The sequence below is a fragment of the Antrostomus carolinensis genome, unplaced genomic scaffold, assembly GCF_000700745.2.
Source record: "Antrostomus carolinensis isolate BGI_N321 unplaced genomic scaffold, ASM70074v2 scaffold19273, whole genome shotgun sequence".
In the NCBI taxonomy this organism is placed as follows: domain Eukaryota; kingdom Metazoa; phylum Chordata; class Aves; order Caprimulgiformes; family Caprimulgidae; genus Antrostomus; species Antrostomus carolinensis.
The window spans coordinates 39,961-59,569 of NW_010306082.1; the positions used below are offsets into that span (position 1 = coordinate 39,961).

A 19,609-nucleotide genomic window follows, 5' to 3' on the forward strand; every position below is an offset into this window, starting at 1 on the left:
TAGTAGTGGACACGTATGGTTGGACTTGATGATCTCAGAGGTCCTTTCCAACCAGGAGGTTCTATGATTCTATTTTTTCTGTAAATTGAGTCTGTGATGAATATCAAACCTTAGCTTAAACATCCTTCTAAGGAAGCCTGGACCAGGGACCTCTGTCATAAATATTCAAGGATTAAGTTGCATTCATACATTCCCTAATCTTCCTTTGTTCTCAGTCCACCAGACTCCAGTTCTTGTGGCTATGACAGGGAACTTGCTATGTAGCCACACAGCATGCCTGGAAACAAATTCCAAACTGAATGAAGTTTTATGCAACCTTACATTTTCAAAAGCACCTTACAGTAATCTGTAGCCAAGCAGCAATAAAGACTTTTAATCACCATAGTCTGTGCTGTGCTGAAACGAAATACAATCCTATTTCATAAAAACCTATGGTCACTCAAGGACATCAGTTTCAGTCTGCTTGAGAGGCATGTGTGTCCCGTCCAAATGCCTCTCACAGTAACAAATCCAGTATAAAGCTTTATCAAAAATAAAACCAAAATGTTATCTGACTGTTGCACTCATCAACAGGGCTGGACACCAGAAAGGATGAGCAGCATGTATGTTCCTCTGCATGAAATCTCCTGGTAAAATTAGCATGTGAAGGGGACCTCAGCTGTTGGGGCAGAAGTCTCATCAGCAATGTTGCAAGAAACTCCTGGCATCCAGGTCAGACTTCTTCAGATGTTCATTGCAAGGTTGATAAACTAACATAGGAAGAAAGATAAATTTTACAATAAATTATTTCAGGTCCCTCTCCTTTCCCCTCCCTTTCCCCAAATGAGAGGTGTTCAAAAGCAGAGCCTTGTTCTGAATTGAGTGCATGCAGGGAAGAGGACCTTTGCTCACTAGGCTTTTATGTTCTGTCTCCAAGCACTAGATGCCAATAACAGCGGTGATTTTGTTTGCATCCCAGCAGTCCACATGAGCTCCCACGTTTGTAGTGCCAGGGAATTCATTGCGCTTTGCCCCAGGAAGCTTTGGGTTTGTGTAAAATGAAAAACAACCCACATAAGCAACAAGGATAAGAAAAGAGTACAAGAAAATTAGAAGCCTGTGCTGAGCAGTGAGAGAAGCAGATGATGGACGTGCACAGGAGGGGCTGATCTGAACTCCTGGGGGGTTCAGGGAGAATGAAAGACCCCCCTGTCCCCATCTGCTGCTTTCCCTTTCCCCCACTAAGAGCTGGCACCCAAGGGAGGAAAAAGCAGAGAATCTAGAAAGGGGGATGGGAAGCTGTCAATCTGCCACAGGGCAAGGAAGGAAGGAAATAACACAGAGGAGATGTAATCAGTTCATGCACTGTACAATCCCAGCCCTGCTGAAACCTATGGCAGATGCCCCCTGCACTCTCACAGACATCAATGTCACCTGAAGTGTCATGCAGAAATACTCTGGTTCTTACAGGAAGACAAAGCTCTAGAGAAGCCCCATCATTTTGTCAGTGTTTATGAAGCTGTATTCATACCTCGCCTATATTCAGGTTAATGAACTCCTTGTTTTTCACACTCAGTGCTTGGAACACTCCTGAAATGAAAAACAGGACACCAGTGCTATAAATACACCTCATTCATATTAATACACGAGCTCCCCATCCCACAACGATGGGTGGCCGTGCCAAGGAGAGGGAGGGCCTGGCGCAAAGGCAGATTGCTTAGGATTGCTTGGTGGTGGTAGCTGCTCTGACAAAACAAAGTCCTTGCAAGAGGAAATGTCTTGCAGACTTAAGGCCTTTGTGCAAGTCTCACCTCAGGACTTGACTTAAAGAGGGTGTCCTGAATGTGCTAAATAGTCAGTTTGGATAATACTCCAAAATCAAGCCAAGCAATTTACATTTCTTTATATATCTTATTTAACTTTTATCTCTCAGTAGTTTAATACTTCTATTGGCACAGGTCAAACCAGAAAGTAAAGAGAAGAAGAACAACAACAAAAAATTCAGTTAAGAAAGTTGATTTTGCTTCTCATAGAGTGAGTTGCATTTGATTTTAATTTGGAGCCACACTAATAATAATTTTAGCATTTATCCAGCCATTTTACCTATCTCTGCTACTGCTGCTCTGGAATGGGAGTGACAGTGCGCATAAAAGAACAGAGACCTAGGGTGCCTTGACGTATAGGGAACCGTATCTTCAGCCAAAAGTGGACAAGTTATGTAAAAGGTGCAGGAGATACCTGCCCAGGTGCATGCCAATGATCTCTTTGAATGAGGCACAAGCAATATTTGAACCTTGAAATTCTGTGATCCCAAGCTTAGCTTGTGGGTGATCCACAAGAAAGGCTATAACAAGGATTTTGCCAGCATTCTTCACATGCCTTCTATGTTGCTGCAGGGTTGATGAAGCAGGTTCTATTCACATGTGGAAATTTTCCATTAACAGCAGAACATTTTTCACTTTACAGGAGAAAAGCCATCCTAAAAGCAAATGCTAAACACAGCTCCTTTCTGTTAGCCATGTACACACTTGATCTCAGATATTGTGTAATATGCTCAGTGACAGCCAAAAGTGGAACATTTTTCTTTCAAAGGGGAAGAAACTCCAGAGGAAGAAGATACTCACGACTTGCATTCTCTAAGCGAATTAAGCAGTTCAGAAAATCATCAAATTCAATCTGGAATTGTTTGTCAGAGTATCGGAGGACAATCAGTTGCAGCAGGTAGTTGTTGAGTTGGTATCCTTCCCAAAGACACATGCACAAAAGAAAAGTGAGCAACCTCATAAGCCAGGGAGGAATCTGGAGATCTCTACTAACTAATCATGAAAACCAGTAAATGGGAGGATACTCTGTGGCACACATCCATCCAGAAAGCAATCTGACCACAAAGTCCTTTAAGCTTCAAATGAATAACAAAAACTGAACAAGAAATTTTGCAGTCAATGCAGTTTCTACTCCATGCACTTTTTGATGTATGAGGGACCATTCTGCCTCTTTGAAATTTGGAGGGATTCTGCAAAACTAGGTGCAAAACTTTAACAAAAGTAATCTGTGATGAAATACAAATGCACTGACTGTTCTTCATAAGAAACAGCTTATTCGCTGTTCCTCCAGGCCTTGAGTGGAGATGGACTCTGAAGTGGCTTGTGTCAAGTCTAACCCTGCACTTGTGCAGCCCTGTTGAGTTTAACAGAGCTCAATAAAAATGTGAAGATTCCTCTGATTGACTGCACTGCAAGGTTGGGGATACCTGAGGCAAAATGAGTCCACTCAACATCCTCTCTAGGTGCCCAGGTCTTCTCTGGGGTTTAGACCTCCTCTCTGTTCAGGGGCACCCAGCCTGCATAATTGCTTGCAGCCCTCTTCACCCACAGCTGATCTGCCTGACCAGTTTCCCAGATAAAATGCAGTGCTTGTCTTACCTGCAGCTTTAAGAGCACTGCGAAGCTCATAGGAGGACATGGAGCCAGATTTATCAAAGTCAAATTGAAGAAAGATACTCTGTTATGAAAGGAGTGCACAGAAAGTTCATTATTTGCATATGAAAGGGAGGACAGATATGGCATAGAAAGGCAAGGTGTTTATCTCTAATTATGCAGCATAAGCATTTAAGAAAGCTGACAAGACTTTCGTCTAGTTCTAGTCTGATTTTATAACTGAGGAGCAAATCTGGGTCCCAATTCTCTTTATCATATGAATAAGTTGTTGTGAAACTTAAACAAGTACTGCCAAACCCAAGCATTCAAAAATTAGTTGCTCTTCACAAAAAAAATTCATTATTTTTTAAAAAAGTTATTTTATCTGGGAAGGACTTGTTGTTTGTCTTTTAACTCTTAATGCATTCTCTTAATCTCTTTTTATGTTTTTCTCTGCAATTCTGAAGGCTAGAGACAAATTGTCAAACATGAAGTTAAGACTGTCACTTACTCATTTGCTTCTAGGTATAAAAGATCCAAACAGCCACAATCATCGTACAACCAAGAGAACTGGTACAAATGGTTTGAATTTTGACCTAAATATTAAATAATTATTAAGCTGAAGTTAATTCCATCCTTTTAATGAGATGACAAACACAACCCTCCTTTGGAATATGAATTATTTAGAGCTGTTGTCACATTCAGTTTAGATTTTTCCAGCAAATATATATGAAAACTTCCTACGGGATACAAGGATTTCTCAAGCCCCCTTGTTAAAAAACAGTAAATCCTTTGTTAAAAGAGACGTGGCGTTAGTACCCAGAAGTGTTTGCCACTTCTGATGGGCTAGACAAGAAGCAGAGAACTGCATATTTTGAATGCTTGGGTGAAGCATGAATTCAGAAAAAAAACTATTAATGACAATGAGGAAACAATTATGATGTCTTAATTTGAATATTCAGTCTGTGGCCTGATTCTGCAAGCCTGCTTATTCTTTCTGCCATATACAGTGGCAGGGAAATGTGTTTAAAATTAGAATCAGTGTTTTCCCAGTCTTCAGTACAGTTGACTCTTGAGAAATCAATAATGGAAATGCAGTGACTTAGGAAATTATTGTTTCCTACTAGTCATGAATCATCACTTTCTTCTTCTTTACAACAGCAGTCATGGAAACTCCTTAAGTTTCATTTTGATTGGCTTCCTTATTAGTGCCCGTTGCGTTCTTTATCCCAACCATAGTTGATTTGCTTACAAAAATCTCTGTTATTTCCAGAAAACCATTGTGGTTTAGCATCATGGAAAGCTAAGAATGTCTTCGAACATCCAAAACAAGCCCCCATACTTTTAAAATATTTGTTTTGAATTCAAATTCATGGCTTGTAAACACTCCTGTCTCCATTTTTGTCTGCACATACATAATAAACTATGCAGGAAGTACCTAATGAAATGGAGAAACAAATACAATTAATAATGTCACCTACTATCCATTTCTTCATTTTTTCCCAGAAAACTTTGAACTCATTAAATTCCAGTTTCCCATTGCCATTGGTCTGGTAATTTGAATTAAGGAAAAGGATTTGTTACATGAAAGTCCAAATTCTGTCTGAATTTATCTGCACTGCTCCTTTAAGCAGAAAACATTATGTTGCCCGCAAAGCCTGTGGTGCTGCTGAAACCGGTACTGGGATTTCTCATGAGGTGCAGCTCTGGCAGTTACAGTCATGGCTGTGATTGTGATGCTTGAGGAACATTATGTGATATAAAAACACAGCTGAGCAAAGCAGGCTCCACAGAAGAAAGAAAGACAGATTGTTCTAGGGCAAGAACAGCTTGGGATATAAATGGGGTATAAATGATTCAGAGAATTAAATTACCTGATTAAAACAAATTGCTACTGTACTTGAAGGAGTTAGTCAACCAATGTGCTATTCAGTATTTCTATCTAGTGACCAGGCTCCATTGCAATGGCTCACTCAAAAATTAATGGGAATTGTGAGTTGAGGCTGACAAAATCTGGTCCTCATGGTCTGAAAAAAATATCTGGAAAGCAGCTCTGAGAGGCAGTGACTAGATCTGCCTGGCCTTCCCTCTGCCTCATTATTTTACTGAGTTAGTAATGTCACCCAAGCACAGCTCACTTGCAGGATGGGACACTTGCTCAGAAATGCTAAATAAGGAATGGGCCTATTCCATATCCATCCATCCATTCCCCATCCATCCATCCATTCCCCTTCCCCTTTCCATTTCATGTGCCAGGACAAAGCCCTTGCTTAGATGGCCACTAGCTCAGCGAGCATTCACAAAGGTCAAAACATGCCAAGCAGAGTCTAGCTAATGCCTGCCATTACTTAAGCACCTACACTGGTGACATTACTGAGGGCAGCCATAGATCCCAAGGACTTTATCACTCATACATAAAGTCTGTCTTTTTACCCAGACAGGTTCTTCCTTAGGTCATGTAGAACTTGGCCCCCACCCCGTGCCACTACACAGTGACTGTAGCCAGGGAATTTGGTGGCCTATGACATGGAGTGGACTCAGCCAGCATAGATTCGGGTTTGCATTCATATCCTTTTGCTCTCCCGTTGTTTTCCAAATAACACGTTCATAGTGGGATGGTTGTGTCTGTGCTCCTTGTGCTTCCAAAGCAGAGAAAGAGATGTCTCCCCGTCTATTCAAAACTATGCAGAGTTTTGCTTGGAAGCATTGCAAATCATGGAAACTATTTAGTTATGTCCTAAATAGTAAACTTAGGACTGCTGCCATGCTCCTGGGTCAAGTGCAGACTCTGGCTCTGTCCCAATACCATGTAAGGATGAGATGTGAACATGGACCAGTTCCCTACTGAAGATTGGTTTTCAAGGGAGGAAATTTAGGACTTGGTCCCCTGTTTCTCATTGCATATGCATGGCGACTGATCTGCACTGAATTTTAACATTATGGACATAGCTTTACCAGGATAAAGTTTTGTCTATTTTGGTTTTCTGTTAGAAATGTTTGAGAGGATGTTACCTCTGTCATGGACTGGAGCAACAAAAGCAAAATATAAAAACTTCTCAGCCAGACATAAACCAAGAACAAGCAAGACACAAGCCAAATGTTAGATACTTGCCTTGTCAGGATTGTATCTGTTTTGTCTCACCTGTAACAAAATTGTCTATCAGGAAAGCATATTGCAAAAAACAACTCTACCTGAGGAGAAGCCATGCTAAGCAAACTCAACATGCACCAGAACACTGCAAAGGATGAATTTGGTAGGGAAGTACCAGGGCTGTGATTCATCTCACCTAATGTCTGAGCAGCCATTTAGCATCCCTCACAGTTAGTCACACCCACAACAAGCATAATTACACCATCCTTTTCACTGTCTACAAAGAAAGTCTAGAAAGCTAGGTTAGGTGTAGACACCTACACCACAATTGCCTATATTTGGACAGAAAACTTTTGCCCACATGTCTGCTTCCTGGAGTTCCAGGATCTAGTGGAGAGACCAGATTTTCCAGTTTTTGATCTGGTTGTCAAACACCCCACAGCTTTGATATCAGTAATTTTCAGCATTCTGCTGACTCTTAATTTCTGACCCATAACTTGCATGCACAATTCTTTCTGATTAATTTATCCCTCCAGACAACAGATTTTTCTTGATCTATCTTTTCTAAGCCTTTTTCAAATAAACCACAGCTTGAAAAATGCACTGTTCTATACAGAAGTAATTTGAGATTTACTTTTACAGGTGCCCAGCATTAAAGCATCTCCCTCTAAGTCTGCAGTAGAAAATGGTCTGTCCTGGAGGTCCTAACCCTAAATTTGAAAAATAAAAATCAGAATACAGCTTTCACATGATTTTTTAATTTGGGTAGTGTTCTGACATGACATGACCACACCCCTCTCTGATATCAATGACAGGTAATGCTACAATTATATTCAGTATTCATTTAGCCTCACAAGAACTTATTTGAAAGGATACATCCATAAGAGAAATGATATTTCTGCATGAAATGAGACTTAAGTTCTTGAATTTGATGTTCTTTGCTGAAAAAGGACAATAATAAGAAAGAAGTCATTGGGCAAACCTGTCTTTTGTAAACTGAAAGTAGAAACTAGGATTTCATAAGCAGAGATAGCTGACTCTTAATTCTCATTGTGGGAGAACCTGTGCACTGGAAGATGAAGACTATAGGGAACTCACAGTCCAGACAGAGGAGATATAGACTGAAGACATGACAGGAAATACTGTCCTTGTTTCGTAAACAAGGTTCAGAGAGCGACAGGTTTCCCATTGTACAAAGGGTCTGTAGCAGGGGCATGAACTATGTCCAGGTCTTACAGGTCCCAACGTGCTGCCTGTCTCTCCACAGCAGAGCAGTAGTGCGATGGAGAGCTGGCCTCACTGAGCCGACACGGATCGTGCTGGAGGCAGGGCAAGCCTGTGGTTAGAACATGGACCAGACGTTTTCCTGGTTTTGCCCTGGCTGGGTGGAGGAAGCCAGGCAGGAGTCGTAACACAGCCTTTATTTTTCTATCTGAAAGTGAACTTAATGGCAGTTTTTATAAAGTTCTTTATATTCTTTAATTTAGAGATTATCTGCACTTACTTCTTTTTAATACAGCATTCAGAACATATTCGAGTTCTTCTGCAGCTATCTCCATGTCCTAAAGTTAAAAAAAAAACCAGCATCTGTTACTTGAATGTTTCTGTAACCAGACATACCAAAAACCTCAGAAAACACAAACATCACCCATCTGTACTTTACTGCAACTCAGAAAAAGAGAACCATAAAAAAGCCCAGAGAAGGCTAAAAACTAAAGGGCTGGCAAAATACAGGAGTGTGCTGTGCATAAGGCTATCTGAAGGAGATCTCAAGCAGGAACCATTGATTCAAACAAAAATAAACTATAGCTGAACACTGAACCAGGTAGCCTCCCTCAGAGCTTGAGTTCGAGATTTGGTCCTCCTGCTTGCTCACCAGGGATTGCACCCTTTTCCACCTAAACATAAAGCATGGTGACATCTGGTGCCCAAACAACACACTACAACTAAGCATACTCCTCACAAAACATGATTTTCTTTTCACGTGGCCCTGGGTGGGAATAGAAGTGTCTCCCCTCTTTCTACATCTAGCTATGACCCACAAGGTTTTTTTGCACTCACCTTTCCTGAAATCTGCTCAAACAGTGCCCGGAACTGTTTTTCTTCTTCAGTTTCTTGTGGGCTTGGTGTTGGGTTTGGAGGCTGTAACATCAACCACACAAGTCATTGTAAGAATTGTAAAACTTGACAGTTCTCCTGCACACAGCCCCTCTGTGCATCGGGGGAACCATAATACATCTTAAAATAAGGGTCAGAACCTTGTCAGACCTGAGGCCTCCCCACTGTCTAGCTGCCCAAGGGGGTCTCACCCCCTCATTTCCTTCTCCTGGGCAATTGTGCAGTGTGCCATTGCCTTGACCACCTCAAAAACAAGAGCACCCACCCTGGAAAACACCTCTCCTCTCATCCTACCCCTGCAGCACTCTGCTTCCCCATTCCTTGAACAACCACAGCTCTACCGAGTTCTTTCATCATCCAGGGACCTCTCACTACTCTTCAGACCATCAGCCGGACGTGGCTGCACTTCGGCACATTACCCAGAGCCATCCTGAGCCTGGAAGCACTTTCAGTCAGCTGCTGGCTGAGTGCCTCAGTGCAGTCCCTGGGCTGTAGAGTCCAGGCTTCAGTCTACACTGATGAGCAGAGAGATGCAATAGTGTAGAGCCTCTGCAATAGTTGGGGTGGCCATATGAACAAAGAGGACTTCTTGGGACAAAAAAATGGGGGATAAAAAGGTAACAGTACAGCACAGGAAGCAACGATTTGGGCTTTGTTTTCTCTACCCACAGAAGATACAACATAGGTGCTATTTAGTGTACTGCCACCAGAGCAGCCCTGGTGACACTGCTTGGCCACTTATGCACACTTTTTTTGACTGTGTCTATGTTCCCCACTTCCTTCTGCTCAAGGTTGGATGTAGTCCCTTAATGATACTGGGACAGCTGAACAGATTTACTTTGCTACTGAACATGGCCCCAGGATCCCAGAAATGGAGGCACACTTGTTAGCCGGTCCCTGGAGGAGAGTTTTATTAAAGAGGGACACACAAAATCTCAGCTTAGCTTGTTTCCATGGGAAGGCACACCACAATTAATGTCTTATTTGCAGGGATACACTTAAAAAGGAGCTGACTCAGATGCAGCTGCAATTGGTGCTCAGCAAGCAGACCAGGCCATTCAGAACCAAAAATAATTAATTTAATAATTTCAGTAGGCACACACATGTATTAAGCATTCTTTCCCAAGACCTGCAGATATTGACAAGTAAAATATTAGGATGTAAAATGAATTTAGGTCTGTGGATATTCTCTTACCTCTTATTTTTTAATCATAAATACAATTTTAAAATATGTGTATGGCCATGTGCCTCCCTGGTGCTAACAAGTGTGCTTTCAGCGCACCCATGGTGGCTCATACCCGCCTTTGGTGCTGGCTGACGCCGACTGCCTTGAAGTGGATGCAGAAGCATAACTATTATTATGTTGATTGTTAGAGCTCTTTTACCATATTCAGCAGAACTGACTGTTTCAGTCACATACACAAAGCTGGCAATTGTGTAACATTCCTGTGAAATGAACGTGTTTTAGCCAAAGACAGTAAAAGTAGTGTGTGCCGGCTTCTGCTGAGCTATTCTCTTGCTATTTTAACTCTGTAGACTTACCTCAGGGAGATCAACGGCAACGTTTTCATCTAGATCCCTGGAGAAAACAAAACCTTATTCGGTATTTGAAGGTATTCAACATCTACTTGAGGTGGAAGCTTGCTGTTTACACTTTCTGGAGGTGACTGATAAAACTGCATTTTTTACTGAACAGGTTTAGATAAAATTCATCAGACAATCAGAATTTTGCACTGTTTAAATTTTGGTATAAGCCCCTAAAGCAGACTTTAAGCAGGACTCAGGGAGAGCACAGCTGTGCATGCTGTCTGCTAAAGAATTAATCTCATTCTTTATTCATTGTGCACACACTTTCCCCTCAATACCCTTTTTCAATATAAAATTGTCATTTGGACAGACTTCGGGAGGAAACAAACAGGAAACAAACACTGTTGCATTCACAGATTCCCGAACCATACCTCTTCCCTGTCAAGCTTCCAGCAGATTCACCATGGCAAGCCCTATTTCCCCACCTCCTAAAGTCCTCTCCAAAAAAATGTCGGTTTTAGGAAAAATAGGCATATGCAAAAAAAAAAAAAAAAGCTTTCCATGCCAAGGATCTGGGTGGGTGGGGTGCCCAGCAGCCAGACTCTCCCCAGTAGCCACTGGCCCCATGCACAGGCGAGCACCAGAGGGTTTGGGGCTCAATGCTGACTTACTCAGTGATGGCCTTCTTCTCAGAGAAAATCCTCAGGCAGAAATCTGCCTCCTGGTGAGGCTCAAATGTGGTTGGAACAAGAATGTAATCGCCCGGCGGCAGCTTGAAGCGGTTAGATACTTCCCTTAAATTAATGTAGGTTTTGCTCCTGGCCTTGGAGGGATGGTACCTGAAGAAGTCTTTGCCCAAGTGTCCGTCTCTGCCGGGGCTCTAGGAGGGGAAATGAAGGCAGCGTGCACTGGTTGGGGTGTGCTGGGGGCTGTGCTTGCCCCTTTCCCAAACAAAAAGCCAAACTCTGCCTGGAACAAGCCTCTCCCCTGGCTATAAACCCAACTCTCGTCCATTCACCTAGGTACTCACAGCAACCTACCTCCCACCTTATGGCAAGGACCCATTACCAGTGGTCCTTTCCCACCCAGAAGGCAACCTAAGAGGACTCTGGGACATTGTCTTCCTGCTTCAACATTCCCTGCCATTAAATATCACCATCACAGTTGGGGTGTCAAAGAGCAGTGACAACAGATTTGCCAATCCCAATCTCACTCAGAAACAGACCCTTCCGTGTGTGATGCACCCCAAGAGGCTCATAAGAAGCAACATCACCTCTCTAGGAGCCAGGCAGGACATGACAGAATCATGGGGCCAAGGAGTCTATGCTGGGAACCCACAGCCCCACAGGGACTCCTAAATCATTCTATGAGAGAACTCAATCCCAACCACGCCAAAATTCTCTATGAGGCTTGATGTAACTGAGAAGACTATTTTAAGAGCGAGGATCCTAAAAATACATGATGACTGGCAGGGCTACAAACCCAGAGAAAGATGCTAATACTGATAGTGCAGCTACTGCTCTGTAAAAGCAGTAGAGTACCTCATAAATCGAGTAGCCGATGGTTAGCATCTCAGCGCCAAGCTTCTTGAGTTTACGGCGGTCCTTTTGCATGAGTGCTGCTATGAATGTGCAGTCATCTTGTCCATCGTCTTTCTCTGTCAAATGTAGCGTGATTTGTGGATTTGTCCAGAAAGTCTCTGCCAATGTAAAGAACACCAGAGAGTTTCTTGCCTCAGAATAATACCACTACTACCACTATTGAAAACAAACAAAAAAAGTAGACAAAAAGGGCAATTAAGCTGAGGTTTTGCTCAAATTTAGTTTTTCCATTAGCAGTCATGCTTCTTTCCACAAAGCTCTGCAGAATATAAGCCAAATCCCAAAGTCCTTGATGGAAATAGGTGTAGAAAAGATTTTGGGCCTGATATTTTATTAAGTTAACATGGTTTAAATAAAGTTGTCAGATGGGATTTTATTAAAACTACATAGCTACAGTGATCCTATAGTGCTGGTGCCAGTCTGGAGAAACATAGTTCAGATCCATGCTGCTTCTTCAGAGCCACATAAATATGCTGGCTGAGCTGGATTTTTGTCTCATTTTACACTTACTGCTGCAGTTTAAGTGACTTATTTGGAGCTAGTCCTGCTCATGCAAATGTAAATGATAGGCAAATCAGATCCAAAGAACTTGAGAGCAAAGAAAGCATTTCTTTTACTGCAAAGTCTCAAGTGGGACTGTATGAACTTTTGTCCCTTTGGATAGTTCCTGCTAGCTGAAACTCAGCTGGACTGGCCTGCACACGCAATTCTGGCTATGGGTTAACAGGAGAGGTGGCTGAGGGTGGGTAAAGACTTCAGTGCCTGCTTCTCATTTTCAAACCAGTATCTACTTACCTAGAAAGTTTCTACATCCTCCTGCAGTGGATCCCCTGACCCAGCTCCCCTGGTGGATGGTCACCTCCCACTTGTGGGCAGTGCTGTCTTCCAGGGCATCTGGAGTCAGGTTGCAGATCTCAACTTTATCAAAATGCACTTTGAAGTCTTCAAATTTCATCCTGAGTGAAAGACACAGGGAGGAACAGGCGGTCATTCACATCAGTGAAGGATGCCCAATAGAAGTACTTACTCCCCAGAGACCCAGGGCCAGATTGCATGGATCTGAATAGTTTCAGTGACCATGGAGATATGCTGGTGTACACCAGGGGAGAAGATATCTCTCTCACTGTGGTGTAAAACACAAGCAACTTTATCACCTGGGTCTGATTCTGAATCTCTTCCACCTTTCTTTTTACACTGTAACTCAATTGATTTTATTCAGTTACAGTTGAGTAGAAGATGAAAAGAAGTGACACTGGTACAAAATCTGTGGTGGAAAGAGTTATTTCACCAACACCATCACCTTAAAGGCAGCATCTACATTGCCAAAGAGCCAATCAAAGCATGGCAGGCACCCGTGTAGGAGCTAAGTCTGCCTACCAATCAGCTGGGTGTTCAATGCCAGCCACTTGACAGCACTACAAGGGACACATGGTGATGGATTAGTCAAGTCATGGTATGATCAGACTGTCTGCACTGCAGTTAAAGTCACATTTGGGCTTCTGCTATGGTGCCTAGGCTCAAGATGCTCACCTTCCCCTTGTTTATGGGTCCCTGGTACCTTGTCCTAGCAAAAACATACACCAAACACGAGAGAAAAAAATTTGTTTGGATTTGAGTAGCAGCCCCAACCTGCCCTTGGAGGTGGTATAGTCGCTGCTGTCTGCTACTGTGTCATGTAGCTTGCACTACATATATTTTATACCTAAGGCGGACACATATACATGGCCATGGGAAGGAGGAAGCAAATACCACAATACGGAGGTTTTTTGAGTTGCTAGGTTGGGCTGGTTGAAACTAGCCTGCTCAGCATGCTGAGAAGAAGATAAGCTATGTGATTTTATCTAGCAAGTAAAAGGGCAAAAAAATACCAACAATCTTGCTGGCCAAGGAGCCTGGTGTTCATGTCTGAGCAAACAGCCAAGAGAAGGGACAGTCAGAATCAGGCACCACTGGGCATGGTGGGCAGCCCTGGGCAAAAGGAACAGAGCAGGGAAGCTGTCTAGGAGACAGCAGCTTGCATGGTGGGCTCTGGAAGGACAGGAGGCCCATATGCTCAAAGACTGAGGGTAGCCTTGGTAGGCTGAACTTCCCTCTGTAAAAGGAGGAAGGTATTAGGCCTTCCTGAGGGCAATTTAGCAATTCAGAGCAGACGACACACCTGAATGCTATCTAGAAGAACCCCTCTCTCTCTATGGACCATAGAGATAACATATAGAAATTGATCTCCTCCCTAACACAAACTTCTATAACTATTCTTTTCCTCCAGTGGTTGCAACAAAATGGAGTAGAAGGAGAGCAAAAGCTCTCCCAGACTGCATGTTTAGCCTGGTAGTGGCAGATAGGATCCACTAGCCCTCAGTATAGCTCACAAAACACAATTATCCCCATTTTTCTCCTGTATAACAAAGAGATGTCTGTGGTGGTATTAATTTACACTTGCTATGGGCCATTTTACAACTTGTTTTTAGTGTGGGAAGAAACAGCAGGTTTGCTTTCCTAAACTCTGTCCTCTTTCTTGTCAGCTATTCCCATGTATTGCTACTCGCAGGCACTGCTAATTCTCACTTTGATGCTCAGCACACTAGAGCAGAGGCAGCATTGCAAAATCTGCCTCTAAAAGGCTCAGTTTCCTGGCCACACTATGAAATTTTGGGCTCTTTGGAAACATTCTGCAAAGCAGATGAAGGAGTTGCAATTTGTAGATCAGATTTGGCTCCTAAGATGTAAAACACCTATTCTGACTTTCCTGGGGCTGTCCTGGGTTTGTACTGGTGAAGGGAAGACTCTGACCCTCTGATTTTAGGAGGAAAGGGACTAGGGTGAGTGAGAAGCTGATTTCTTAGCCAACAGCAGAATGCTTTCTTTGCATCTAGTAGAATCATCTGGACAAGATCCATCTGAACTGCTAATATGTAGCCAAAATATCTTTGGGGTAATTAATGAGGTCAGCAGGCCCTCAGCATTTTACCATGAAGATTTTCTTCAGTCCTTATAAATCCAAATAATAAAAGGGACAAAAGGTCTTATCAGACCACATTCCCCACCTTGGCTGCCTTATCCCATGTAGTCCTCTACAGCTGTGCTGCCTTTTTGTATTGACTGAAGACACTGATGATACGACACTTACCTTGCTTTAAATGTTCCATAGTTTTTGATCTAATTTCCCTCACTGCACTACCCTTCCTCCTAGCCTTCCTGTTCCACCTAGGGTGAATTCTAACACAATACATGAGAATAAGCAGGTATATTTCTTCTTCCTCTTCTTCTCTTTCTTTTAACAGAAATGAGCCTGGGTAGGAGAAATGACCATTGCTTTGTGTGCTGTCAGCATGTGGAGTAAGTTGGGTTCGAAACATGCAGTGCAGTTAGAGAAGTTGTTCAGGAGTACATAGTAGGTTTCCTGGGATCCCTTTCAGCTTCCAGACAAATTAAGAAATTATGTACAAAGAGCTTGCTGACTGCAAAACTTACTATTAAGTCCACTTCAGTAGAAACCAGTTGTAGTCAACAACGAGAAGATCCCCATTGCACCTAACGTTATTTGCTAAGCCTAAAGATAATGCTTGTCATGGAGAACATGTTCTGAACTCTTGAGGATCTAATTACTTTGCTAATCAGTATTTCTAGCAGCAGGTTTCAAAGCACCTAAAGATTACCCCAGCTTTCCAGAGAGGCAAGCCAAGTCACCACCTCAGCTGCAGAAGCATGAATATAGCTCATTCACCACCTCCTCAGCTAAACTGCATCAACAAGAACCACAGCAGGAGCAAACTGAAAGCTGGAGAGAAGCAGTTATGTTCATCTGTTTCCTCATCTGACCATCTTAATGCCTTTAGGGATACATCACACTATTGCTTATGCAAAATCTGTATGTGAAACCTGATGGGGAAACCATCAAGGTGTGGCTTAGAGGGGGCAAGGAGACAAACACTCCTTAGAGGAATACACAGAAGTAAAAAGACATTTGTAAAAATAAGTCAGATGGACTGGGTGGAGGGTTTAGCTAATATCAAACTTGCCTGACTGGTTTTGGAAGCATTTCTTATCTTCTGCATATGATTTTTGTCCACTTAACCCATTCAGTGGAAATTTCAGTCCAAATGGCTTTTGCCTCTGCTCTGGAACTAGATGATCTTTGAGGTCCCTTCCAATCCAAACCATTCTATGATTCTATGATTCTATGAACGTCTGAGGTGCTGGATGAGGAAGGCCAACATTTGTCTGAGTGTGCTCAACCTCATTAATTTTTATTTGTCTTCTGAGGGCTTACTTAACTATCAGCTTAGCTCTGTTTTTAATGAGTTTCATTGCTCATTTGATGCCTACTTGCATACTTGTACCTCCATTACGCAGTCAGGCTTTAAGTTATGCCATGTATCGAGAGACTTGCTGGAGTTATTTGGGTTCCAGGTAAAGCCTTTGCCTCCTTTTCATTCACTCCATAAGCTCCAGCTGTAGTCAGGTCAAAATCAGACAAAAACACCCCAGAAAAGGTTTTTGGAAAAACTGAAAATGCCCTACTGCATTTGCAATGTCAATAGCAAAATAACTCAAAATATCCCTTGTAAATATACTTAAGTAATGCGTCAGTCACTGGACCTACTTCCCTCTAGAGCTATCAAAGTTTGGGTTAAATCATTTTATGTGACTTAACGTGCTTCGTTGTCTATCTCAAATCACTTTTCAGGCCTAAAGCTGAACTGTGGCTTAACTTGCAGGAAAAATCTGGAATAGCCCCTCTGCAAACCTCTCTTGATTGACCTCTGTGTAACAAAGATGAGCACCTGGCCCCAGAAAATGTGACCCGACACATTGTCAGTACTGCACAGCATGGGTGATATGGGGGGGATCATGTGCAAGTCAGCCATCTGCTCTGTCTGAGATCATGAATTTGGCATGAAGAACACTTCACATTTTAAAGCAATTTCCACCACGGTTTTTTTTTTTTCCATTTCGTTTCAGCTTTTCTTTAAAATTCCCATAATTTCACACATATCTTGGTGTTCTTTTACTTTCTGTAACAAGTATTATTGCTTCTCTGGACTCCCTTCTCTTCCAGTCTATGCCTAGCATCAGCCCTGAAGGCATTTCAGTGCAATGCAATGCTCCCTTCTGTAGAGCCTGCCTTTGTTCATGGCAAGGATTTAAAGGGTGCTGCATTCATGGGAGACATACAGTATTTGAAATATGCTAATACCATTAACTAAGCTGACTTTTAAAATGCTTTTTGTTATTAAAATAGACATAGGCACACATGAAACACACAGAAAACAAAGTGAGCATTCTACCTGCTCTGTCCTTGGCAGAAACTGAACATTTCCTTACAGAGACTTCTTCCTTATTGCTCATTTTGGCCACTTGCACCTTGATTTCTGACTAGAGCCACACACTTTAAAAACCTGTGGCTTACCAGAACTCTCCATCATCCAGTGCTGCCTGAGACAGGCGTCTCTGCTCCAACGTGCTGACTGAACGCCACTCCGGAGAGCTGCAAGAAAACAAAAACAAGCTTTACTACTGGTACGTGGCAATTAATTTTCCCTGCCTCAGAAGGGCTGACTGGACAAAGCAGCAGGCTGTTCTTCTTCCAGATGGGTTTTGTTTGAGCAGCTCACACTAACACAGATGCATTGAAGAGGTTTCCTGAATTCTGTTGTCACTCATAGTTGCAGAGACTCAACTAATGTAGCTGGAAGCAGAACCAGGCCAAAGATCCCAAAGCCACTCCAGGATGGTCCTGTGTGAGTTATTGCCTGCAGCCAGATTTGGGACTGCTGTCAGGTATTGTGGTTGGGTATAATAGGGCTATTGGTAAACCACAGGATTTTGGTAAGTCACATCCCTCCTTAAATCTGTTTTCCATGTGCAGCACCATCTCCTCTTTTATGTATGTCACTAATTTAGGGCCAGATGTTTCTTCAAAATTGAGTCAATGGGAACTGAACAGGCTCCTTCCTCTGCACAGAGAGATTTGCTGGAGTAACTGTGGTTCCAGGAAAAGTCTTTGCCTCCTTTTCATTCACCTCTACAACTTCAGCTGTAGCAGGTCACAACCAAACAAAAACCTGCTAAAGCTTTTTGGAAAAAAACTGGAAATGCCCTGCTGCATTTCCAATCTGACATAATAAACAGGGAGTAGCAGGCAGCTTGTGTTCAGGTTTTTTATTCCAGCAACCACTGCAAAACTTTAATACAGATTCCTGTATTGATCTGTGAGCCCCTCTGCATCTTGAGTTCCAGAAATCCTCCCAAGTGCAGATTCAGAGGGCTGCTTTGCAGGGACAGCGTTTCAACAAACAGCATGAATAGCCAGATGCCTGTCCTGATCTTTTTTTTTTTTTTTGAGATGTAATCACTCATTATATGTGCCAATTATCCATACTTTTCTTCTTCTAGATAACAAAGGATCAGAGCTGATGTGGAAATATTTCATTTATGTCTGAGTCATGTTAAGGACAGGGACATGCAAAGTAGTCCTACGGGTGACTGTGTCTCAGCAATATTAAAGGGCCAGGCAGGTTATGGCTCTTCTCCTCTATATCTGTGTGAATAAAAATAACTTAGTATAAGAAGGTGAAACAAAAACAAAGCAATGCATATGTGCAAAAATATATTAAAAAGTGTATGTTGGGAGGGAATGTAGTGTTGTTTTTTACTATAGATTTTTTAAATTTTGTATTATGTGCACTTTGTTTACCTTTGGTAGTAAAACCAGACTGGTTCTCAGACCAATCCGGTTGTGATTTTGGGTCCTTCCACAACTTTGGTGGGTACCACATACAGAGGGTCTCATTTAATGGTCATATATGACCTGTAAGTTTCCTGAGTATTTCTGATGTGTTTAGAAAACCAGAAGAGTAAATGCATCTAGAGACTCATAAGCTACTTAGAGGAGAAAATACAGAATCAGTCTCCAGCTTATCTGCAGTGGGACAGAGCATGGATGTTAAAGTACTACAGCAACAGACTTGCAAAAAATAAACAAAAAATCACTTCAAATGTATAATTTTTCCAATCAGGAGTGACTTAAAATTAACTTATCCCATTTATATTAATGCTATTTATATTCTGCTAATAGAGATTTTGGGGGCTAAACAACCTTGACAGTGTTCCCATAATTGAGCAGCTTTGAAAATACTGAAGGTGACATGTTAGTATGGCAGTAATACTGCTACGTATGTGCAAACTCTTGATTTAATTTTCTGTGGAATAGCTGGGGCTGCAGAAAGCCAGCTGTGGAGCAGCAGCTGGGATTTGGCCTTTGTGAGGCCAGCACGTCTGGGACAGCGCACGCACTTGTCACTCCAAGGGCCATTCCACTCGACCTGTCCCCAGGGGTTCCTTATCCTTATGAGCTGCACTTGCCGGCCCCGATAGCTCACCTGGGGAAGATGGAAATAGAGAAAATACCAAATGTCAGTATCTCAGGAGCAGGACTCCTCCAGTGTGCAGAGGCTGGGCAAGCTGGTGTAACAGCTGGGCAAAAGGTGTAGACTGCTACAGGAGATATGGGAGGGAAAGATGGATGGGAATTTGGATAACTTCCCCGGGATAACTCCCTCTGTCACCTGAGGTCAGAGGGACACTCCCTTATCTTTACCCCAGGTCTATCCTTGCCCCGCGCTGCTGAACATACCTCATCGATGCCAGTCACAGAGTAAGCATGGCCCTTTATAAGGCCAAAGGGGGTTTTGGCTTCTGACTGGGCAGCACTGCTGATCTGAAATACAGGGGGAAGAAATGTGAATCTCTCTTCAGAGTGAGATCATAAGTAGTGCCACCTGCTCCCTTGCAAGCATCAGGTGGGACATCAGTACTATGAACTTGTCTGTTTGCTCAATGCAAACAGTGATGCAATGGTACCCTTTGAGGAAAGG

The 19,609-nt window shown here is 42.6% G+C and overlaps 1 protein-coding gene across 1 annotated transcript; it reads right to left on the reverse strand.

Annotated features, from left to right (window-relative positions):
- Positions 1–312: 312 nt before the first annotated feature.
- CAPN9 (calpain 9) lies at positions 313–19,452 on the reverse strand (the record flags this gene model as incomplete). Its single annotated transcript, XM_010165009.1, has 15 exons — positions 313–749; positions 1,511–1,569; positions 2,604–2,720; positions 3,402–3,480; positions 4,877–4,945; positions 7,363–7,427; positions 7,991–8,048; positions 8,548–8,628; positions 10,147–10,183; positions 10,803–11,011; positions 11,673–11,830; positions 12,528–12,688; positions 17,143–17,220; positions 19,029–19,114; positions 19,369–19,452. Coding segments are annotated over 15 exons (1,368 nt in total), but the record flags the coding sequence as incomplete, so codon positions are not given.
- Between the last annotated feature and the right edge of the window lie 157 nt (positions 19,453–19,609).